The sequence below is a fragment of the Otolemur garnettii genome, unplaced genomic scaffold (assembly GCF_000181295.1).
Source record: "Otolemur garnettii isolate 467f Iridium unplaced genomic scaffold, OtoGar3 scaffold00011, whole genome shotgun sequence".
In the NCBI taxonomy this organism is placed as follows: Eukaryota; Metazoa; Chordata; class Mammalia; order Primates; family Galagidae; genus Otolemur; species Otolemur garnettii.
The window spans coordinates 30,811,578-30,836,685 of NW_003852406.1; the positions used below are offsets into that span (position 1 = coordinate 30,811,578).

At 50.3% G+C, this 25,108-nt stretch overlaps 1 protein-coding gene across 1 annotated transcript in view; it reads right to left on the reverse strand.

Moving 5' to 3' along the window:
- The window catches only part of RASGRF1 (Ras protein specific guanine nucleotide releasing factor 1), a 114,977-nt gene that overhangs the window by 72,877 nt on the left and 16,992 nt on the right, over window positions 1–25,108 (reverse strand). The window contains exons 2-4 of the mRNA XM_003784570.2: window positions 17,082–17,188; window positions 9,907–10,054; window positions 1,338–1,430 (exon numbers count right to left, since the gene is read on the reverse strand). Of these exons, the coding sequence (XP_003784618.1) occupies window positions 1,338–1,430; window positions 9,907–10,054; window positions 17,082–17,188 (348 nt within the window). The remainder of the gene's footprint in view (window positions 1–1,337; window positions 1,431–9,906; window positions 10,055–17,081; window positions 17,189–25,108) is intronic.

Genomic DNA, 25,108 nt, shown 5'->3' on the forward strand with positions numbered 1-25,108 from the left:
CCTGGTAGGTCCTAGAGATGCATAAAGCTGGCTGGGTAGGGATGACATGGGGCAGCACCTCCTGTCTAGGACTGGCTGCTGTCCTGTGTTGGCCGTCGTTTGGGGCAGCTGGACCTTCTGTTTTTGAGGATGTGCACTTCAGACCTGGGTGGCTGGGGTTTGAATGTCACTCTGCAAATCCTTAGCTGTGTGACCTTGGGCGAAGTTACTTTGCCTCCCTGTGTCCCAGCTTCCCCATTTGTGAAATGGAAATAATAATAAAACCTCAGAGGATTTTAGTGAGGCTCGAATTAATCTGCATAAATCTCCTAAAATAGTGTCTGGCACATAGAAAGTGGTTAATAAGTGTTAGCTATTTCTATTTTTGAGAAATTAGAAATCCAGATTTTTGTGTGATGTGTTTAACTTTTAAAGCACTGGCAACGAACTAAAAGAAACAAAGTGCAGTCCCCTCACTGTGTGGGCTCAAAACCTCAAATACACTGGCAGGCTGGCTGTGGCCCAGGGGGTGCCTACTAACAGTTTCTGGTCTGGATGGTGTTGGGGTTCTTTGGTGCTCTCAACAAACAGGATTCTCCAGTTTCACACGTTTTTCTTTCTTTCTTCTTCTTCTTTTTTTTTTTTTTGGCTGGGGCTGGGTTTGAACCCTCCACCTCCGGCATATGGGGCTGGTGCCCTACTCCTTTGAGCCACAGGCACTGCCCTCACCTGTTTTTCTTTGGTGAGTCAGGCTCCCCTGCCTTGAGTCTGGCAAGCTGCAAACACAACCCATGCTCCTTCCCTCTGCCACACCACCACAGGATGGGCCATGGTATGTCACCACCTGGCCACCAGGCAGCTCCCTGGCACCTTTTGCACTCTAATAGGGAAATAGAATTGGGCCCAATTGTAGGGGTCTCATAAAGACCAGGCTCTCCTGCTGCTGTCTGCTGGGGAGCTGGGGCAGTTGTCAGAGGTGGTGTACGTATAACAGCAGGGACACGCAAAGGTATAGATGTGGCAGAGGGGTCTTAGTGAGGAGCATGGCACTGCAAGGAAGGCTCTTAGCTGCAAGTCCCAGGGATGGTGCCCTGTCTTGGCTCTCCCCACTCCTTTTCTAGTGGAACCTTGGTTTTCTTTTATATAAAATGGGGCTGAATTACCCCACCTACAGGGATAATCAGAAGAAATGGCTTTACAAGGGGCCATTCAGGGGTAAGGGGCTCGGTCTCTGGAGCTGAGGTGGGTGGGTGAAGAGCATCTCTGGGGGCAGAGGGACAGTGGGTAGACACTGTCGACCTCGGGCTGGCTTTTTGAGAGAGAGCTCTAAAGGGGGCCAACAGAGGGATGACACTGACCTTCTTAATTTTCTTGATGTCACTGTCTTCATCATTGGGAGTGACAGTCTGGGTGGACTGGATGCGCTCATTGTCCTTGAGCAGGGATGCAATCTGCAACAGGAACACAGGTCAGCTGCTGAGAGGGGCACCTGCTGATGGAGACCCCTGGCCTCTAGCTGGTGGCTGGCAGGTGCATGGTGACAGCCTCTTCTTCCCTGAAAGCCAGGGAGGCTGTGGCTTGTGTCACCCATTCTGTGTCCAGGTGATGATAACTGGTCCCAGACAGCTGTGAGACAGTAGGTCTGCATCACAGCCGAGCTGACTCAAGGTGACCTTGGTTGGGCCCTCCCACTCTTGGGTCTGCAGCCACCTCATTCATAATCTGAGAGCTTCAGCCTGATCTTCTATTCTCCTCTCTACCTGGACACAGCACTGGCTTGTCAGCCCCTTTATTTTTAAACTCTCACAGGGGTAAAATGGAAGCAATGTAAAATTTGCCATTTTAACTATTTTTATTTATTTATTTATTTAGAGACAGAGTCTCACTTTGTCACCCTTGGTAGAGTGCCGTGGCGTCACATCTCATAGCAACCTCCAGCTCTTGGGCTCAGGTGATTCTCTTGCCTCAGCCTCCCAAGTAGCCGGGACTACAGGCACCTACCATGATGCCCGGCTACTGTTTTGTTGCAGTTTGGCCCGGGCCAGGTTTGAACCCACCACCCTTGGTATATGGGGCCAGCACCCTACCCACTGAGTCACAGACACTGCCCTTAACTATTTTCAAATGTATAATTCAGTGGCATTAAGAACATTCACAATGCTGTGCTGCCAGCACCACCATTCATCTCCAGAGTTCTTCATCTTGCAGAATAGAAACCCAGAGCTGTCAAAAAGTAACCCTTGTCCTGCTCCCCATTCCTGGCAGCCTTTCTGTCTCTCTGAATGTGACTCCTCCAGGGACCTCATCCAAGCAGAATCATGCATTATTTGTCTCTTTGCGACTGGCTTGACTTCACTTAGCACAGTGTCTTCAAGGTTCTCCCATACCGTAACGTGTGTCAGAATTTCCTTCCCTTTCCAGGTTGGGGAATATTCCATTGTGTGTGTAGATCACGTTTTGTTTATCCACCCATGCATCAGTGGACATCCAGGTAGTCTCTTTATTTTTTCAAACAGAACTGTACTTTGGCATACATCAGAAGAGCAGGTGGCTCTAGATGGAGTGCTGCTGGCTTGGTGCTCCCCACCCTGGCAGGCCCAATGCACTTCTTACAACTAGAGGCCTCTTTGAGCACAATCTGGAAAACTGCTGGCCTAGAAAAATGGAACAGCTCTTGGAATGAACATTCAGACTGCTCTAAAAATCTCTATTTAGCTAATTTGGGGATCAGAGAGGTACACACAGCTTTGAGAACAAACCCAGAAGGGGTAGTGTCCAGAAGGGTGTCAATCTGCACCATGGCCAGGGGCCCCTCAGGTAGCTGGGCCAGTGCTGTGTCCTCCTGGGCAGGGCTCGTGCCAACCACTCCCAGTTCTGCAAGTCTGTCCTCTGCATCCTGCAGCAGGGTGCCCAGGGCACTGCGGCCTTCTGGTGATAATGCTGTAACTGCCCATTCACTCTCCCTTCTCTGCTGTGAGCTCTGGGGAGAAGGATGGCTATGGTGCCCCTCAGCAATGTGCTCCCCATGCCTGGCATGGGGCAGGACACTTGGCACATACTTATCCACTAGACGATAAGTGAATTAAAACAGAGTCAGAGCACCAGCAGCAGTGAAAACATTAACCAAAGGGAAACACTGCAGTCACTAAACTCTACAAGTCTAAAGATAGTAGCTCAGGAGATTCTACAAACACAGCCGAAGCCAGGCCCCACTTTCTCTTTAGAACACGTGGCTTTGTCCCCTCAAGGCCACTTGCTGAAACACAGAATGAATGGGCTCTCAAAATTGAGCGAATTGAGCCCTTTGAAAGCAAAATGGAACAGTAACCTACTCTCCACTCCCCGGTTACTAAAATTACCCCAGCCTGAGATTGAAAAGTGGCTGAAAATATCTAACTGAGTAATATTCAGTGTAGAGATGGGCTTTTTGTTTTTCCTTCCCTTTTCCCCTTTTGGTCCTTTGAGGACCTTTGCACATTGAAATAACAACTGAATCCTTTATTTGTACTCTAAAGGGTTAAGAGACGTGCGTGCATGCACGCATGCACACATACACGCACACACATGCACACCCAGTCTCCAAGGGCTCAGCCCAGGCAACACGTTTTCCTTCAGCCTGTTACCACCTCTGGCCTTGTCTGCTTGCTCTGTCATCTTTGGGGTTTGCCCACCCTTTTCTCTTTAGGATGGTAAAGTATGTGTGTGTGTACCTGTGTGTGTTGTGGGTTGGAGAATGCTCTTCTCTGAGAGAGGCATTCCAGAGGACATCTGCTCAGCAGGGAACAGGGCAGAAAATGTAAATGGATGTAGTGAGGTCAGACACCATGCTACATGCATGGGCAACGATGGCAGCTTTGGCGTCTTTAAGAATCAGGCTGGGTGAGCAAGTCTCTGGACAGCCTTGGGAAACTTCAAAGTCTTGCATTATGGCACAGTTGCTACTGGGAGCTAGTATGGGGTGGTGGTGGGAGCCCTGGGCCTGGAGGGCTCATGGGGCAGCCTTTCCCTCACCCTGGCAGGGAAATCTGGAAGTGGATTTGCTTTAGATTCTGGTTTGTATGGATGATGTCCAGGCCCTGCTCAGTGGACCCTTGTCCATGACAGTCATGGGAGGCTGGACCTTTGGCTCACACCCCAACTCTGGCTGCTGCCCGACTGTATGCTTGGCTCCATGCCTGGTGTCTTGGCTGGCCCTGCCCTCTGCCACCTGCCACCCTCCAACTGTCTTCTTGGCCCCTCAGAGGAAAGCCCTCATCTATCTGCCCCACCCACTTTGGGCATGGAAAAAGTGGCTTGCGCTCCAGCTTACTCCCCTCTCTGGATAGGCTTGCAGTAATGGTTGTGCAACCAGTTTAGGCTTCTCTTTTCATCAGAAGCCCAGGTTTTATTTACTAAAGATACTTGTTTTCAAAGAGCCACCATACGAGTCAGCTGTCTCTGTCTCCTTCTTGTTTCTCTCCAGCCCCTTCCAACAGGTGCTATCTCTGTTTCCCTTTGTGCCAGCACTGTCAGCATGTCCTGATGGGGGACACAGTGCTGGGTGCTGGTGACACAGGGCTAGAGGTAGAGCAGGCAGATCTGAAGGAGCCCTCAGCCTAAGCTGGGGGTTTAGACATCCACAGAGGTGACTCAAAATCCAATAAGGCAGAGTACAGGGCCTCACCTGGGAAGAGGTTCTGAAGGACAAACAGGAGTGCAATGTGTGGTCTATGGACGGAAGGATTCCAGTGGAGGAAGTGATGTGAACCAAAGCACAGGGTGGGATACAGTGTTCCAGGGCAGCAGGGGCTTGGGGATGGCAGACAGCAGGAGGAAAGATGGGAGCAGTGAGGATGGCCCTGGTGCAGGTTCAATGTTGGGGAGCGTCAAGGCCACCTGTCCCTACTTTCTTCCCAAGAAGCAGTCTTCACCTTTACCTATTTTATGTACTGTGGTTCTATGTCAAAGTTTGTAAAACTGAGTAAAGGCTAAGTTTTTATTTTAGATCTTAAGCTAAAGAACTCTACAGCTCCTTCCAGAGTCAACTACTAGGAGTCTGAGTACTTCCATGCCAATAAAATATCACGACTATCTGTAAACCCCTGGCCAGCCCCTAAGGGCCTATCTCCAAATTTACTTCTAATCACAAGTGGGAGAAGAACAGCTATTGAGAAAAAGAAATAATGCCAAACCCAGTATTCTAGGGGAGGGAGGATTCTTCTCAGAGGCAGATGTTCCCTTTGTTTTAGATGGTTCCCTGGTAGAGCTTTTGGAAGATGAGGCCTGATAGGATTGTTTAGACAGGAGGGAGGAGACTAAAACAGAGGTGGGTTTGTTTTGCTTGAAGAAGTTCCAGGTGTTTGGGAATGACCTATTCCCTACCTAGGAGAGGGCACTATAGGGCTGGAGGGGATAGAAGGAGAGATAGGCTGACTTCAAGGACTGGTGACTCTGGCTCAGCGCCTGTAGCTCAGCAGCTAGAGTTGCCAGTCACATACAGTGGGGCTGGTGGGTTTGAACCTAGCCTGGGCCTGCTAAACAACAATGACAACTATAACAAACAAACAAACAAAAAAAAAAAATAGATGGGCATTGTGGCGGGCACCTGTAGTCCCAGCTACTTGGGAGGCTGAGGCAAGAGAATCGTTTGAGCCCAAGAATTTGAGGTTGCTGTGAGCTGTGATGCCATGGCCTCTATCCAGGGTGATGTAATGAGACTCTGTCTCCAAAAAAAAAAAAAAAAAAAAAAAAAAAAAATAGGACTGGTGACCCAAGCAGCGGCACAGAGTAGGCCTAGAAAGTTCCGATGTTTGGTTTAAGCCTCTGCAGTTGCCATCTTGAAATTCTTAAGGGCCCCCCATTTTCACTTTGCCCAAGACCCTGCAAACTATGGACGTGATCATGCACAATGACGCGGACAACGGTAAAACTTTAAGGATCAGCTCTCTGACAGGAAAACTAACTTGTAGCACGTACCAATTCCCATGTTGTAAGCACTCCTAACTCAGTTTCAAGCTAGCAAAGGTCGAATAATCAACTGGTAAAGTTCTTGAAACGTTTTACAATTGGCTCTTGAAAGCTAGTATAAAGCAGGTGTGGTAGCTCATGCCTGTAATCCTAGCACTCTGGGAGGCTGAGGCGGGCAGATTGCTTGAGCTCATGAGTTTGAGACCAACCTGAGCAAGAGTGAGACCCCATCTCTAAAAACAGCTGGGTGTTGTGGTGGGGGCCTATAGTCCCAGCTACTTGGGAGGCTGAGGCAACAGGATCACCGGAGTCCAAGAGTTTGAGGTTGCTGTGAGCTATGACACCATAGCACTCTGTTGAGGGCAACAAAGTGAGACTCTGTTTAAAAAAAAAGCTAGTGTGAACTGGCTCTGGCAGTACTGGTCTTGAGAGAAAAAGAGGTAATGAATGGTAACAACAAAAATAGGGGAGTGAAGAGGGTGTGAAAGAGAGAATGCCAGTGAGAAATGCTCGTAGCAGGTATGGCTGGGTGACATGAGGGCAGGGATGTCTTCTACTCATTTTAAAGCTGTGTGATAGGTTCCTTTCCCCGGCTATGGGACTGTGAATTTCTTGGTGGTGGTAGCCTATGTTCCTGAGTCTTGAATGAGAATTCTGTGGAGCAGAGTGTTTAACGGAACCTGCAGTGACACATGGTGTGAGTGAGTCATCAGCCTTTGTTGTTTGAAGTCACTCAGATTTGGGGCTTGTTTGTTATTGCCACATTATCTGGCCCATCCTGAGAGATACCCGTAGGGACCACCCACAGGGTGAGGGCAGCTGCTGTGGGAAGTGCTGCGATGGATCCCAAGAGCAGTCTTTGAAATTAAGAGGCGGGGGGAGTTTGTGGTATAGGACCTGAGTAATTTTATTTGGTTATCAGAGGAGAGATGCACCATGAGGGCTTGGGGCCATCCAGGTGACACTGTCATCTCTGAACATAAATCCTGTTCTTAAGCTCCTCTCCTCATTGGGGAGGGGAAAGTTAAGTGGGGTAGGGGATCAGGCCAGGAGAGCCAGTGCTGGAGGTGGGCAACTTCGGATGAGTCTCTTCCTCTCTATGGACCTCAGTGTCTTCAGATTCCTCCTGCTCTGACACGCAAAGCCCCTCAGTCTTCATCATTCACCTGGCTTCTCAGCGCCTCCTGCCTACCCGATGGCTACTGCCTCAGAAATGAGCACTGGTGCCACCTTCCTGGGGCCTTTTCAGAGCCAACAGGGGCCCTCTGACCTCTGACCCACAGGATGTGTGTGTGTATGTTGGGGGGAGGGTGAGAAAGGGAGGGGGACATACTGGAGCCAAGAGGCTTTAGAAAGCTGCTCTCCCTTTCAAAGCCGTCTTTAAAGAAATCCTTTGACCTGGAGGGTAATGCGCTTAATTGGAAGCATTGCTCTAAATTCTCACCAAGTGGCTTCTGCTGCTGCTTTGAGACAGACAGATTTGCACATACACACTGTCATGACTGATCTGCTTTCTGCCCCCCACCTTCCCATGTGACACAGGAGGTTCTGCCCTTTGTACCTGCAGACCCATGATACCTGTTAAGGCCATATGTAAGACATGCCCACACCTTCCCAGATTGTGAAACGGCTCACTCCCTTGCCTTGGGTGTCTGGCACAAGCTTTGTTATGGCACTGATCATCATGTTCTGCCACAGTCAGGCCTGAAGGGCAGAAACTTCCATTTTCCTTGTGCTACTATAGAGCCTGATGCCTGCTCATCCATAAGTCCCCTCTGTGCACCTACTCTGTGCTGGGAAAAAGGGAGGATTGATACAGGACAAAGCCCTGTCTTTAAGGATTTCCTACCAGGCCAGATGGGGCAGCATACATGTGGCAAGCTGGGCATGGTCATGACATGGGGGCACATGGCAGATAACATGCTCTGGGCCAGGAGTCCCCGAGGAGGAGGCAATTGAACTTGGAAGGCTGTCACCAGGTGGGGAGTGTGGGGTGATGCTCACGTCAGCATGGCTCTGTGCCCAAAGTGACCACAGAAGCAGTAATTGGAGAAAAGCATGAGGTCAGACTGGTGATCTTGAGTCTTCAGTAAGTGGGGGAATGAAGGAATGTTACCCAGACACCCTCGATCACAAAGCTAGTATCTGGTACTGGGGTCACATTCCTTCCCTGGTCCCTTACGGGGGCTCAGTTTGGATTCAAGGATCTGTGCTGGGCTAGGATATATCCAGGGTGGAACTGGTCCCAGAATGACCTAGGTGGGGCTGTGGGAAGAGGCTACTGGTTGAGTGGACAGACTTGCCAGCAGACAGGAGACCTGGGTTCCAGTCCCAGCTCTGCCACTTCCTGGCTGTGTTTGGGCAGGTGACTTGAGTTTCTTAGTCTGGTTCCCATGTAAGACATCAGCAGCCAGGATGGTGTGGGGACTGACTAAGGAAGCACATCAGAAGGCACCTGCTGTGGGCTCAGGCAAGCATCTGAGTCTGGAATTTCTGTTGTTACTATTAGCTCCGAGCCTGGCTGCTGTGGGACTAGGCGGAATCAGCGGTTTTACATTCCAGGCAGCGCTGGCTTCATGGGTGTGTTACAGGTCCCATGTGCAAAAGGCCCTGCACTTGGGGCTTCAAGTTCTGTGGCGCAGTTCTAAATACTCATTAGTTTTCTTTTTGAATTGTGTTTTGTAAGTGATGTGTGATGGGAACAGGGAGCAAGCTACAGGGCCTTGGGGCCTCAGCTCATGTGTGTTCCTGTCTCCTGCTGCCCACTCAGCTCCCTGGATGGGTTCCTGGCTGCTGGTTCCACACATCCTGGCACCCCAGGCCCCAAGACCTCTGCTACTGTCTGCAAGTGGATTGAATCAGCTGGGGGAGACTCATGGCCCACTGTCACCACTGCCCCCAGCAGGGGCCTTGGTGCAGGTGCAGGCCAGGGCCTAGGGCTCCTCATGGTGTCTGAGGGCAGGGAAGGTGACAGCCATCTGTGCCCCAGGTTGGCAATGCCACGTGCATTAGGTGGGTGACCTGGCGGGAGTCTTGCTTATCCCACTGCAGGTGTTGAGTTACTGAGCACATCCTGGCAGGAGGCTCAGAGGAGTTGGAGTTTGAGGTTGGGTGTTGCCTGTCCACAATGGGGTGGGGCAGGGGTTTATGGGAAGAGGAGATTGATGTCCCTGGGCCCTGCTGATTATGAACTCAATTAACTCCAGGATTCTATGTTTCTGTCTCCTCCTCCTAGCTCAGCAGCTGTGGTCCATGTATGATGTGGCTGCATGGATCTGAGCACACTGGCAAGGTGAGCGGGAGAGAGGTGATCAGAGGATTCTAGGGGGAGCAGCCAGTGAGAAGTGTCTAAGGGAATGAGAGTCGGAGCTTCCCAAGATTTAATGTGAATGTTGTTAAAATGAAGATTCTGATTCAGGAGGTCTGGAGTGGAGCCCAAGATCCTGCATTTCCTGAGATTCTGCTCCTGGTGAAAGTGCTGCTGCAGCTCTCAGGACCCCATGTGACCCAGCCCTGCAGCATGCAGCCTCTAGACTGCTGCTCAGGAGCAGGCCGGAGCTTTCTGTAATGGACAGAGCAGAGCTAGATACCCATGCTCTGATGAGCTGCCAGTGACCCTGTGGCCTCCAGAGCTTTGGGCTGGGGATGCTGAGTCAATGAGGTCATCAGTAACTAGGAACTTCACTCAGTCCTCATAACCTGTTTTACAGCTGAAGAAACCGAGACACAGACAAGCAGAGGGATTTACTGTAGGCTGCAACTGGTAAGTGGCAGAGGTGGGATTTGGATCGGGTCTGACCACAGGACCTTCCTGTTCTGCCAGCATCACCACATCCTAAGTCTGGAGGCTGGCAGGATGGTGGCTGGGAGCTGGCCCTTGCCCAGCATGCATGCCCCAATCCCACAGGAGCCCAGGTTTGAAGTTGTTTGGTCCAGGCCCCGGGCCCCTGGCCAGCCTCCTCCCCCCCCGGCCCGCATCACCTCTGCCTTTAGCCGCTCAATCTCGATCTCCCCATCCTCGATCTGCTGCCGGAGCTGCTTGGCCACTGTCTTCTCCGTCTCCACGATCTGCAGCAGGTGCAGGTACTTCTGCATCAGGGCCTCGTGCTCCGTGGCCAGGGTTCTGTAGCTGTGCACAGATGGGCAGGCAGGTAAGATGCTGCCTCCTGTCCTCTGGTGGCCCAAGAAGGGCACCATTCAGAAGTGGGGCTCACCCACTTCCCTGCACTTAGCAGAGGTCCCAACTCCCAGATGTAGAGTTTGGGCTCTTGATATGACTGCTGTGGCTGCTGCTACCCCAGCACCTTCCCAGCCTTGTCTCAGATCTGACCTCTGATTCCTCTAACTGGCCTGGGCACATGCACTCTCTCTGTCTCTCTCTGTCTCTCTCTGTCTCACACACACACATACACACCCCTCTTCCTGGGGATTTGGACAGGGGATGTTCTGCCTGAAACATGCTTCCCTCTTCCCACTTCCCTGGGTTAGCTCCATCTCTTTCCCAGGCTAGTTCTGAGTCCCAGTTGAAATGCCACCTCCATGAAGCCTTCCCTGGTCACCTCCAGACTATGTGGGGGCACTTCTGCACCCAGGCTTCCATGACCATAGCAGTGGCCACACTGATACGGAGCAGTAGCCACCCCTGAGCTGCCTGCTCCCATGTACCCAGGGCCTGGCATGGAAGGTCTGGCACTAGAAAGTTGTAAGTGGACATCTGTTGCATGGATAGATGACTGGGTGGATGGACATGGCAGGCCCTTCAAATACATGGAGAAGGGTCAGGTGTATGGATCTCACTGGTGAAGAGCGTGCACAGGTGAAGAGCCAGCATCACCACACCTGACTACCGGATGGTGTGTCTTACCTAGGCTGTCTGTGCTGTAGGATTCAGGAGGGGCCAGGAACAAGGACTTGTTATCAAGGAAGGCTTCCTTGAATCTGAGTTAGAGCCTTCTTTATCCCCATTCTCTCTTCCCCTGGATAGTCTTATGTTTGCCCCCAGCACCTATAGGAACTGGGTCCCTTTCCGGGGTCACCTACTGTCTTCTACTGTCTTGGCAAATTGAGAGGACACTCTTCAGTCTGGTATTTTCCAACGTGACCCACCTACTTGGGACATGGTGAGTCAGTGGGGTATCAGACCAAGGAGGCGCTGGCTCTGTTGCAGACTCAGGAACTCAACAAGCTCACGCAACCTCACTAAGCCTCTGTGGCTCTTATGGAAACACAGGACAGTAATAACTTCCCTACAAACCCAGGTTTGCGGTGAGGACCCCAGGAGACCACAGATGGGAAACAACTTTGCAATATGAAGGGGCTGGGCCAAGGTGGGGACAGGAAACAAAATAAGTCCTATCCTCTGATGGCCTAAGGGGTGCAGCAGAGGCGAGGTTGCCCCCAGAGGCACCCTGAGGGTCGGAGACTTGCAAGGCAGAGCTGGGAGCAGTCTGGGAGGAAGATGGCAAGGGCAGGGCCATAGGCCAGAGCATGAGCCTGGTCCAGAAAACACATCTGCGTTCCTGTTCCCACCCTCTGTAAGGTAAATAACAGGCTGGAAGAGATAACTCTTTGGATTGCAATTCTATCTGATTAAAGTGAGGATTTTGTGCTTCTCTTATGAAAATGAATATTAGGTTTAAAAATTTTCCAAAGTTCCCATGGGATGTAATTGTCTTTACTTGCAAAGGAAATTCTGCTGAGAGCTTGAAGGAGTCTGTGCCCATAGGGCCATAGCTCGGTGCTCAGGGGTGTGAAGGCTTCTTCCTTATCTCTTCTTACTAATGGCCCGAGAGCTCCAAATAGGAGGCAGCTTTGGCCTGTCTGGGTCTGTGGTGGTCTGCCTGCCTCTTCCTTCCCACCTCCTACCTTCCTCTTCTAGCCTTCCTCCCTTCTTTCATCCAGCCAAGATTTCCTGAGTATAGACTCAGAGATTCTCAGGGCTGGAAGGGAATTCAGGGATCATGAAAGCCCAGTTATCTCATTGTATGCATGAAGAAACTGAGGCTCAGAGAGAAGTGACTCCAGTTCGTTTTAAACTGGAGCAGGAGTCAGGCATCTCTACACTTGCTAATGGTTTAGGGGTCTTTATCAGCACTGAGTTCTCTGCACTGAAAAGCGCCCTGCCAGACACACTTGCTGTTACATTTTATACACTGCTAAGCACACATGCACAACCCCCCAAGAGACATCCCATAATACTCAAATATTATGCATACAGTGTGAGAGAACATTGTGTCTCTACATGATATTAATATACTGCAGTGCCTATTTTTGTATATAGGATATATCTATTATGTAAATAAAACTCAACTGGGGCCATGAGTGGTGGCTCACGCCTATAATCCTAGCACTTTGGGAGGATTGCTTGAGCCCAGGAGTTTGAGGATCAGTCTAAGCAAGAGCAAGACCCTGTCTTTACAAAAAATAGAAAAATTGGCTAGGTGTGGTGGCTGGTGCCTGTAGTCCCAGCTACTTGGGAGGTTAAGGCAGGAGTGTCGCTTGAGCCTAAGAGTTTGAGGTTGCTATAAGCTAGGCTGAGGCCACGGCACTCTAGCTTGGTTAACAAAGCAAGACCCTGTCTCAACAAAGCAAGACTCTGTCTCAAAAACAAAAACATAGCAATCAAAAGAAAAATAAAAAACAACCAAAAAAGAATCCCTAACTGGTACTATGTAAAAATACTTAATCAATATGGCTTAGGATAGAGCCAGCCTCTCCCTTGACACACACACTCTTGCACACACATACACACGATGGCTGAGGGTAAATGATGCTCATAGTTTATATATTTTTTTGAAGCTCATAGTTTAAATATCCCTCTTTGGTCACAAGGCCAGCTCCCTAGGTAAGAGTGTGATGCTTGAGTCATTCCAGGCCCTGTCCAACAAGCCTCAGCTTATGTTGGTGTAGACTATCCTGAGGAAGGTGACTCAATTTCCCTTACCAGCGACTGCCCTTGTGACCCCTCTCAGGCTGCATGAGAGACATTCTTCTGAGGCCAGCAGCTTGACCCACACCCCAGGGCTTTACAAAGGTAGAAAAACAATCAGCATGCCCTACTGTGAAACTGACATCCAGAAGGATGATAAATACGGGAGGTTTTCCTTCACAGGTAGCATAAGGTCAACGCACCAGCTGCTCCTTTCTGGGGTGAGGGCCAGCTTCTGGTCTGTATTGAATCTGGCTTTCCTGGGAATTCTAGAGCCCTGAGTTGGGAGCCAGGATCTGAGCACAGCCTCTGCACCCGTGCCCTATGTGACATTACATTTTGGTGTCCATGTCTGTCAAATGTGGCTGAAGGGACCAGCTTCCTAGCTGTTACCCAGGGTGTGCATAGCACACTGTGAGAGATGGGTGATGGGTGCTGCACTCTGGGTGGCCATGGTGCACATGATTCTGTCTGGTCACTGGAGGCCCAGACAAGCTCAGCAGTATTTTTTTTTTTTTTTTTTTTTTTTTTTGGTTGAGGCAGAGTCTCAACCATGTTGCCCTGGGTAGAGTACTGTGCCATCACAGCTCACAGCAACCTCAAACTCTCGGGCTTAAGCGATTCTATTGCCTCAGCCTTCCAAGTAGCTGGGACTATAGGTGCCCCCACAAGAGCTGGCAATTTTTTTGTTGTTGTTGTTGTCATTGTTGTTTAGCAGGCCTGACTGGGTTCGAACCCACTAGCCCTGGCGTATGTGACTGATGCCCAACCACTGAGCCATGGCAATATTGATGTTAGCTGATTATTGTTATTGGCTTCTTATAGCTACAGCTCAATTTAGTGAATTGCTTGAGTCCTGCGGTCGGCAGGACTCAAAGGTAGCCTGAGGCTGGTGTGTTGCCCAACTATCCCACAGGGCTTCACTCCTGGGACTAGCTGCTGTCAGTAGGGCTCAGTTTACCTAAAGATGTCTTGGTGGGAGTTTTCTGTGCTGGTTGTAGAAGGAGCAGGGAGAAGTCTGAGGCTGGACAGTCACTGGTTTAAGGGTAGATGAGGCCACATGGCAAGAAACGTGCAACTTCCAGGAGCCGAGAGCCACCCTTGACAGCCACCAAGGAAACAGGGACTTTGGTCCCACAGCCACAAGAATGAGCCTGGCAGTAGATTCTTCCCCAGAGGCTCCAGGTAAGAGCTTGGCCCTGCGACTCCTAGGCTTTAGCCTGGGACACATTGAGCAGAGCGAGACCTTAGCTGAGCTCAGACTTCTGGCCCAAAGAACTGGGAGGTTGACAAATGGATATGGTTTCCAGCTGCTAAGATGGGGATTATTTCTTATTATGTAGCAATAGGAAATTAAAACACCCTCTCTAAAACAAACACATATATATCATTCATTTTTAAAATGTGATGTTTCATGTACTAATTGTGGACAGCACAGGTCTAAGTGCATGGTCTGATCAGTTTTGTAAATACGTACACCCTGATCAACACAAAGAGAACTTCTATTACCCTGGGATGATTCCTGTGCCCCTTCCCTGCCAATCCTCACCCCAGAAGCAACTACTGTTGTGATTTCTATCACTACATGCTAGCTTCCCCTGTTTTAGAATTTCATATAATGGGAATCAAATAGCATGTACTATTTTGTGTCTGGCTCTTCACTCAGCAAATTGATTTTTTTTTTTTTGTTGAGACAGAGCCTCAAGCTATCCCCCTGGGTAGAGTGCCATGGCTTCACAGCTCACAGCAACCTTTAACTCCTGGGCTCAAGTGAGTCTCCTGCCCCAGCCTCCCAAGTAGCTGGGACCACAGGTGCCCACCACAACGCCAGCTATTTTTTGGTTGCAGCCATTATTGTTGTTTGGCAGGCCTGGGCTGGATTCGAACCCGCCACCTTAGGTGTATGTGGCTGGCGCCTTAGCCGCTTGAGCCACAGTCGCCAAGCCAGCAAATTGATATTGAAATTCATCCATCTTGTTGCACATTTCTGTAGTTGATTCCTTTTTATTGCTGAACTGTATTCCATTGCACAGATGTCTCAAAGTTAGTTTAGACACCTGCCTGTGGACTTGTGGATGCACACTTTGGCTACTTCTAGTTTTTGGATTATTGTACAATAAAGCTGCTAAAGACATCTGCATATGAAACTTTTGTGGCTATTTTCCCTTTCTCTTGGAGAAATACCAAGAAGTGTACTTGCTGGGTCACAGAGCAGATATACACCTATTGATTTTCCAAAGTGGTTGTGTCATTTTACACTCTGACCAGTATGGCATGGGAACTATTTCATCTTTCTCCAACATTTGGTATTGCCAGTGTGTATCACTATAGCCGTTCTACTATAGGTACTGCTATTTCACTGTCTCTAGAAAATTTTTATATTATTTCCAAATCAATGTAGTCCTGGTTATTGGAATACATAACAAGTTAGAGTTCTATAATGCTTCAGTGCTTACAAACCCCCTTCACATAAATAATTTCACTTGGTCTTCAAATGATCCTGTTATTGGTTTTACTTTAGTGCTGGGGAGACTGAGGTTCATTGCTCTCCCCGAATCTATGTTCTTACTCACTGAGTTTCATCCTCCAGCAATTTCATAACTCTGATCATGTTGTTGGCCTGGGCAAAATTTTGGATGGCTGCCTCCTGTTCACAGAGGAAAGGTCAGACATCTCAGCAGGGTACTCAAGATTGATCAATCACGGTCTGCTTCCAGACCACTGTCCAACCTGTCTACATTTTGATACCCAAATTTTATCTCTTCGATTTCCTTTCTTGTATCAGTGATCTTATTTAAGACTTTTTTTTTTTGGTGGAATAGTGGTGTTGAAATGCTCATATCTAAACTCATTAAATCTTCCCCCAATCCTCCCACTCAGGAGAAATGTTACCCCATTTCCAGCTTCCCCAGATACTCCCATTTCCCACGGAAGTGACGTCTTAGCCTTTATGCACCAGAGTGGTGAGTGCACATGTCATGTCTCTCTGACTAACTGGGACTCCCCTAGGGGAATACTGGTGTTGTGTTCATCTCTGTCCCCAGCATGGTACATAGAGTGTGACTTCATTAGTTCATATGTCACCATTGGGTCTCTGTAGCTAGACTGGGCACTCCTTGAGGATAGAAATGGAGATGGCCTGAGCTCAGGGCTGAGGTCATTGCTATGGTCATAATAAGGGCTTCTGATCAGCTAGCTTGGTTCAGGGCTCAAAGAATGGTCCTGAGATCCACCTGCCCATCCACATATCCATCATCTACATCTACTTTCAACACTCATATTGTCATCCACCTATCTCCCATTCGTCCATCATTCATCTTCGTATATAAACTCTACACCCAGCCTGGCATACATCCTCCACCCGTCCATGTGCATTCTTCTCACATCTGCTGGGTGCCTTGTCTATATCTTTATCAGGCTCTGGTCCCTGTCCTCAGGAGCTTGCATTTTACAGTAGGTAGACATAGAAACACACCATCATTCACTGAGCCAGAAAGATCTACTGCTGAGAAGAATGTCTGAGTACTGTTGCCCTGATGGTGCTCAGCTCTGCCAGGGAAGCATTAGCTCTGGGGACACGTCCCCAGCCTGCAGACCCATCATTTCCCCAGAACCCAAAAAAGACTTAGTCCAGCTTGGAGCCCTGTTTTCTCTGTGGCATATTCTATCTTTTGGCTTTTCCCCTGCTGGCCCAGAGAGCCTCTCTCCACAAAGGGGCACATACTGCTGGGAGCAAGGGGGAGGAGCAGGTACAGAGTCCCTGAGTGTCAATGTTCAGAGAGGTTTAGAGAATTTGTCTCTAGATAAGAAAAGTAAGATCCAGGGAGAACAGAGACTAGTTCATGGTTATACAGCAAATGAGTGGCTCCAGCTAGGTTAGACACTAGTGGCTTTAGACTTTGGCAGCCATGAATCCTTTAATCAAACCAATACTTGGTTCCCTGAAAGAAGGAACTGGTCTGGTTGAAGCAGGCTGCAGAGCCGTTCCCCACAGCCTCTCCCTCCCTGTGGCATTCTGGAGGGCACATCCCAGAGGCCCAGGCTCTGTAGGGCAGACCCAGCAAGAGAGGCTGCCTACAGCTTTCTCTCTCCCCTCCTCTCCTCCTTTTCCATGCCCTCTTCTTCCTGGGGCTTGTGTTTGCTTGAGAGCAGAGCCCTGGGGCTCATTCTTTTCTGCCTGGACCATGAGGTGGGGGCTTCCTGCCGTGGGGTGCGGGGAGAGACATACCTGGCATGTGCAATGGCTGCCACCCACTCATCACAGTCCTTGGCATCCTCTGTCCTCAGTTCCAAGGCTTTCTGGTTCTCATGGCTGAAGTTCACGGTGAAGTAATGCTGTGCCAAGAAGATGTATCTGGTTAAAGGGTGTCCATGGGCCCAGCAGCGTCCCTGCCATCTATTTGGCTGTTGTGCAGCTTGCTCACTGCCATATCAGCTAGGCACAGACTCATTATTTGTGATCATTGCCATTCTATTTAGCAGTTTCAAAGCCTCCTCGATTAAAAGAGGCTTTTATACGATGTAACAGAACCTATGCTTAGGATATTGTAAGAAGGAAGCAAAACCCACAAACACTGTTTGCCAACAAATTGCAAAAAAGGAATGCTAGAGGGAAGGCAGGGAATACACACCAAGAGAATTGGGAGAATTTGGGAGTTGGGTACCAATTCAAGGCAGCATGCATTTAATTCTCTCCACAAAAATTGACTAAGTGCTTTTCTAGATCCTGGGGTTGATCCTGGAGCAATGAATAAACAGACATGTCCTTTGTGAAAGCCGACTGGAAGCCAGTTGGAGTTGGGTGCAGGTGAATGACTTAGAGCTGGGCCTCTACCTTGAGGTCCCAGACAAGCAGAGGAGCCAGGCAGTAGATGCCCATCTGAAATATTGTTATATGCATTAAATACCGTGAACCTCTTAGAACTGACACCTGGGACCTGGTAGGCACTATGTTTAAGTGTTTGCTACAATTAACTTGGGATCACTCCTGTAATGAAGGTAAGAACAAAGGGCCGTGGGGCCCCAGAGGGAGCCACCCACTGATTTAGCCCAGGGAAGTCAGGGCACTCCCAGAGGCATTGGTCCTGGTTCTATTTCAGCTGGATGGAGGAGTGCGGGGGCAGATGGATGTCCAGAATTAGATGTCCAGCATGTCTGGGACAGAAGGGGGCTGTACAGCATGGCCAGAGTAGAGGACAGGGATGCAGGTGGTGGGCAGGGGCCTGGGGGTGGAGCTGAGAAGAGAGAGAGTGGGAGGAGAGGTCAGTCAGGATAGTGCTAAGGTTTCTGGTTTTAATTAGGATGGTGAGGGACCTCAGGGTGAGGTGGAACATTAGTGGAATAGGTCTGAGAGGGCCAGGGGGTGGGTGAGGCATGGACACGCAGGTTGGGGGTTCTGAGGGACCAGCCTCAGGATGGGGAGGGACCTATCAGACAGAGGGTAGATGGGCAAAGTGCAGGGGCCCAGCTTGGGCCTTGATGAAATTGCAGGGAGAATGGCAGAGGATGGGTGCAGAGAAGGGCCCGCAGGCCTGCCATTCATAGTCTGCTCCATGGGCCAGCTCCACTGTGGCATTGTGCCAGAAAGGGTGTCCACAAGGCCATAAGGAGGGACATAGGTGCAAGGTGTGTAAGTTAATTTTAGCTCCTGCTGACAGGTACTATATTTCTGCTAATTGTCAGTCTAGGTGGCAGCCAGGGTGTGTGTGTGTATGTTGTGTGTGTTGTGTGTAAGCATGTATATGGAGGGTGAGAGAGAGAGTCGCTCAGAGGCAACATCTTGCCTGTTTCCTAGGAAACAGATAACTGGGGCTATGGAATGAAATGTCAGCTACAGCCTCAAATAACTGTCGGGAAGCTGCAGTGGGCACCCTTCCCCCCAGAGGAGGAAGCAGGTCACCAACAGAGCTGAGGGCAGCCACCTTGCCCATCCCCATCTCTCTAGAGGTGACAAACACACAAATGCTCATTTCCACCATCTCATTTATTCCCATATTCATAGAGTAGAACAGGCATAATCTGTTTTGCAGCCCATGAACCTAAAGCTCAGAGACGTTAAGCCATTTGCCGAAGGCCACACAGCTGGAAAGCTGATGAGTCAGGAGAACACACCTTTCCAGGGCACCCACTGTCCATCAGGCCCTGGGCTTGGCACTGGGATGCAGAGATGGAAAGGGCAAGGTCCTCATACTGGGAAACCTGATGGTAGGTGAGACTCAGCACCCTGACTTAGAAGCAAGACACTCTCAGCTATACACAGCCACAGTGGGGTTGCTGGGTCCCCTTAGAGCTTGTTTGTAGGGTCAGAGCTGGAGTGGTCTCCCTTCCCGCTGGGCTGCTCACCCTGGGGTGGGGTGGGGTGAGGTGGGTCAGGGCCCCAAGCCTGGCCCTCAGAGCTGATGGGCTTGGCTGAGGCCCCTCACTCTGCCCCTAACAGAACTTTCTTCCCACCCAGCCCTGCCCAGTGGAGAAGCAATCCTGTGTCCTGCAATCCCCCTGTAGTCTCACCCCTGCTGCAAACCAGGAAGACCCTCCAGGCCTAACTCAGCTATCAGAACCCTCTGGCCTCAGGTGATAACACTCAGCTCTCTAGCCTCAGACCAGGAACTGCAGAAAGCATGCAGCAGGCTGCCTGAAGGCTTCCTCCCCTCCCTTCCTGACACCCCCATGAGTTACTGCCTATCTGTACCCTGCTATAGTCTGGTTGTCACTGTTTTAGGCGAGGCCCTACCTTGCTCCTGGGCTACAGCTCCAGGCTTCTAACAAGCGCCCTGCATCTGCTGTCCTCCCTGAAGAGTCTCCCTAGACTCTGAGTGACTAGCAGGCTGGAATTCCAGGGTAAGCGGCCAGCTGGTAGAGCAGTGGGCATTGGAGCCCTTAGGGCAGGCATGAACCAGAGGCTTAGCCAGGCTGCAGATGCCTTGGTGAGCTCTGGGAAATGAGCCAGGCCCTGGTCCAGAGAGGCCGCAACCCAGACCATCACAGGGGCTCAGGTGAAGGGGAAGGGGAAATCTTCATTTGTTGTCATCTAAAACGCTATGTTAACCAGTTTGATGTAAACATTCCAAATGGTATATAAAATCAGCACAGCGTACACCCTCCCCCCCCAAAAACACATGGGAATATGAACTGCCACTTATTAATGAACCTCTGATTATTAAGGCCATTCTTTAATCTCAAAAGGAAATAAAATTCTTCCAAATAAAGTCTCTTTTTCTTTTAAACCCTGTACAGGAATGAAGTTTAAACTAACACATCTCTCTCCCTTTTTCTTTAGGGCCTGAGGGTGAAGGGGAAACCGGAGGGTCTCCTGGGTCCCAGGCTTGGTGCTAGGTTCTAAGGACATATAACCTGGCTAGAGATACAAGCACCGTAGGAGTTAAGTATATTATCCCCAGATAGTGGAAGAAGGGGGAGTAGGTAAGATACAGAGGCTTATCCATGGCCACCTGACTGGAAAAGGTATAACTGAAGCCACAACCAGGGGCTGCTCTTGCCTAAGGGGGACATTTGCTGCCCCAGGAGGCTGGAACCTAAGTGCCTCAAATGACTTGTGTGCAGTCTGTCCCTTTGTGCTTATAAAGCATCCCCCGACATTGGGTTTATGCAACCATATTGCCCAAATGACTAGTGGAAAGTGTTCACAAAGGCAAAGTAAACTTCTATCCAGCAATTCCAAGTCATTACAAATTCTGACTTTGGGCAGAAGAATGAATGAGACTTTGCTCTGTGTAGGAACTGGTAGAGATGGGGAGAGACAGAGAGAGATGAGGAGATAGATGGGGGTGTGGGGGAGAAGCACACCTGGACACAGAGACACAGGGACAGAGCACATTCTACTGGGAAAGACTAAAAGAGAGGGCACCAGGGAGAAAGGGCGCTCCAGGCTGCTGGGAGATGCTACAATAAAGAGACCCATTGAAACTGTCAGATCCCCAAACCTACGTGCTGGAAAGCCTAAAAACCACCAGTGCTGTGGAGAAGGGAGGCCACTATGATCTGGAGAGGCCCAGCTATGTGCTGCCTGTCCCCATGTGGGCACTGTTTGTGTGTTCCTATGGGAACCTGTCCACCATGGAGGTAGGTGGCAAGGCCCTGCTTCACAAGGGGGCAGAAGCCTGGGGTGGGATGAGGGCTCACTGAGGGGTAACAGGGGCAAGTAGCTTCTGGCTAGAGAAGGAGGAGCAGTGGAAAGGGAGTCTGAGCTGGCATCAGCTCTGCAGGTGACCCAGAGTGTGGCTTGGGGCAAGTGGGTCTCTGTCATGTTTTAGGTGACAAATGAAAGGTGTAGGTGTCATTGTGTTATCTGGGAAATGCTGTTGTTGGTACTCTGTGCCACCCTGTCATAGGGTGTCCCTGTGGTCCAGGGCTGGCAGGGTAGCCTGAGAGTAATGCCTCAGGCACCTGCTTGGGAAATGCTTAGGTGGTAACATTCTGCTGAGGTCACATCTGGTTCTGGTTTTGATTGTTTCCTAATGTCCATAGATGTGAGGCTGTGTCTGTGATATGCTTATGTGTCCTGTTGATATAATGGGACACTGGAGAAGGAGAACACACAGAAGTCCCAGGGTTGGAGGAGTCTGGCTTCACAGCCTAATTCCAGATAAGGAGCCCACATTCCACCCAGTCCTCCCCCCCCGCCCTGGCAGCTCCTTCTGGCTGGGACAGAGCATAATAAAGGAAAAAGGGAGAGAGATGTATTAGTTTAGACTTAATTCCTGTACAGGGTTAAAAAGAAAAGGGGACTCAACTTGGAGAAATTTGGTTTCCTTTTGAGATTAAATAAGGGCCTTAATAATCAGAGGTTCATTAATAAGTGGCAGTTCACATTCCCACATATTTTAGATGACAACAAATGAAAGACGTAGATGGCACTGTTGTCATCTGGGAGATGCTGTTGTTGTTGCTCTGTGCTAGCTGTGCAGCTTTGCACAAGTTGCTTAATGCTCTCACCTCAGCTCCTTCATCTGTCTACAAGATGGGCAAAAGAAGTGTGCCTTCCTTACAAGGCTGCAGGGCTCAAATGAGATCATGCTGGTGCCCGACAGCAGCTTTTAATTTGACTAATTTGATTAATACCTTTATAACATCATTCTACTCGCAGGCTTGGTTGGACAGGACAGCTAAGCCTAGTGTAACACACACGCAGGTGATTTCCTGGTTGTATGTTCTGCTGTGTGTTTGGGGTAAGGCTATGTTTATTGACCAGGCCCTGATGCATTGAGAAATGTGGGGCAAGGTTTGAGACAACATCAAAGAGAGTGTTGCAGAGTTGTTGAGGGTCTGAATGCCTGTATTGCAGGTGATTGGTGGTTGCTCCAGAGCAAGGTGCTCAGAACGCCCCCTCGTCCTCTGTTGGTCACCACTTCGGTACCCTCAGGCTAGGCTGCAGGTGCAAGGCAGAGAGGTGCTGGCCTGGACTTCTTAGAGCCTGAGGCTATGAGGCTTCCGTTGTGGCTCTCAGGACCCAGAGCAAGGCTCCCATCACTGGGAGCAGGGCTGCCTTTGGCTTGGATGGGCCAAAGTTCTAGAAAGAGTCAGCCTCTTGGCTCTTTGAGCCTGAAAAGGCATCATCTCCCCTTCCTTGTACTTTCCATTTCTCTGTCTCTTTCCATTTCTCTTTGTGTGCTCCTCACCCTGTTTTCCTCCTCTCTTGGTGTCTCTGTTCCTGCCTTTCTCCTCTCTACCCCAGGTCTCGCCTTCCCACTTCTTGGAGCTTCTTTCCACATGGCAGGTGTTGTCACCTGGCCTGCATGAGCTGCAGAGGCAGCCCCCTCATTGAGGCCTCCTCCTTCCCCCACCCCAGAGGCCTGAATATGTGTCCTCCAGGTCTAATGCTTGCTACCCTTTTACTACGATCCTCTCCAGCTGGTTCTGGGATGTTTTGGGACAGGCTTTATTGCTATTGGTGCAGTAGTCTGTGAATGTGGCATGAGCTTAGCGAGAGGGAGAAGGAGGAGCCACTGGCCTGCTTTGGTTCCAGGCCCCAGGTTCCAAAGCTGTGGTGGGGCCAGCCCAGCTTACTGGAGCTCTGAGGTTGCCGTAGAGAACTGAAGTGTTACATTGCTGGCAATTGCCTGGAGACCTCATGGGATGATGGTCTGGAACAGTTAAGGTATTCCAGGAGGATCATGATAAACAATAATCTTAATATCAATTTTTCTCAGGGGAGAATAGTGACCCTGGACAGCACCGGAGCTCTTGATACAGTTTCACAAACCCAGCTGGTGCCAGAACAGAGCTTGGATTGACCCGAGGCACCCCAAAAGCTGAACCAGCCTTGGGCTTCCCAAGAAAGGCTGGGTAGAGGCCAGAGATGGGCCCTCCAGAGCTGGAAAGCAAACTCAGAGTGGGGGCTGCTATGCTGCTGTGATGACCTGGGGACCACAACTCGGGCATCCCCAGAAATGCTGAGACCAAGCTGAGCTACCTTGAAGCTTCTGAGAGTCTGAAGGACTCACTCGGAATAACACCTGGGCCTCGGTGTGACCTGGGAGAGGACAGGACATGGGCCACACCTGCCACAACTATATGACCACAGGACTTCAGGCTGGCTCTAATTCCCCAAAGGGGCCAGTCGCCCTTGAAAGAAGCTGTGGCTTTATCAGTGTGATTCCCCTGTACATTTCTACGTACAGTTTGGAAATATTTTCTCCCACTCTGTAAGCTGTCAATTCACTCTATTGATTATTGTTTCCCTTGCTATGTAGAACTTTTTAATTTAATTGAACATATAGTACAGAACATTGCTCTGTGGAACAGCAGCTTATTCTCTGGACAGCCTGAGGGACACCCTAGAACTCTCTGATGTACACAGAGCCATAGTGAGTCCCTTGGGGCCCTGGTTGGGATCAGGACTCTCACACCCCTTGTGATCAGGATATAGGATAAACTCAGGAACCAACCTGGGCCTCCACCAGGAATCCAAGATTCAATATTGAATCTTCACAGGCCCAACTGGAGTTGCTGGAACCGATCCAGTATCACCCTAGCCCCTCAACAGGTTGCCAGCATCCTGGCCAGGGGATCACACTGATAAACTCACAGCTTCCTTCAAGGGCGACTGGCCCCTTTGGGGAACTAAAGCCAGGTTAGGAAAGACTGGTGCCTAATGTGGGGGGCCAATCTCTAGACTGGTCTGGCCTCCCCAAACTACCCCACCAGGGACAATGGTCATTAGTGAGGCTGGGAGTTTGCCATGGGAAATGTGGGGACAGGTAGCCAGTTGGCAGTATCATCAGAGGCTGTCAGGAGACCAGAAGCCATAAGAGTCAGGGTCATGAGCAGACAAGAAGGGCCACAAACAAGCAGGAGATGTGCACAGCAGGCAACAGAGACAGCAGAGCACCCAGGGCTGCACTAGCAGATGTGTGGGCTGGGCCACACTCACGGCAGGATGCTGGAGGCGACAACCCCAGCCCTGGCTACAGGCGGTAGGGTGAAGTGGGCACAAGACTGGCTCATCCTAGGGTAGCTGAGGGTTCTGAGTCTCCCCAGTTACATTTCTAAGTGTGTCACTGCAACGTGGCTCTCATCCTTCCAGGATGCCACCCTTACTGCTGCGGCAATCCTTAAAACCAGTGGGGCACTGGCACCCAGGTCCCTCCCTTAGTGCTAGTTAGGGATGAGGGTTTGTGGGCTCCGGCCCAGATCCCCTGTGTTGTCTGACAAGCTCTCCAGGTGGCTCTGCTGCAGCGCCAGTGTGGGAAACATTCCTTAGGACAAACCATTACTACCTATGATAAAACCATCTCCAGTCTTGGTGGGTGACCCTGCCTCCCGGGACCAGGCTCAGTCCTGAGTGCTACCTGGGAGGGAGCTGAACAGAATAGTGCATTTCTCCTGCAGTGGCATTCCAGCTGTCCCCTCCAAATCCCCTGGGATGCCTATTAAAAATGCAGATCCTCAGGTCCCACCAAGACTTCTGAAGCAGAACCCCCAGGGGGCCCCCACATACTGCCTGATGTGGTGCCTTATCATGCTCTAGAGGCACAAGCACAGCAGGCTCGGCACAGGGCTGCAGGGAAGTCTCAGCCCTGCTGGGATGCTCACCTGGTTGTTGAGGACAATACTAGCACCCCATGTAGCTTTATCTGGGTAGGAGGCCCAGGCCCAGCAACACACCCGGAATATGCTGTGGCTGTGTGGAAAGACCCTTATCATGGCCCTCACTAGCCTGCATAGGCCAACTCAGAGCCACACGGGAGCCTCATCCTGCATCCGGGGCTCACAGAGCCCTCCTGTGGCCTGACTGCT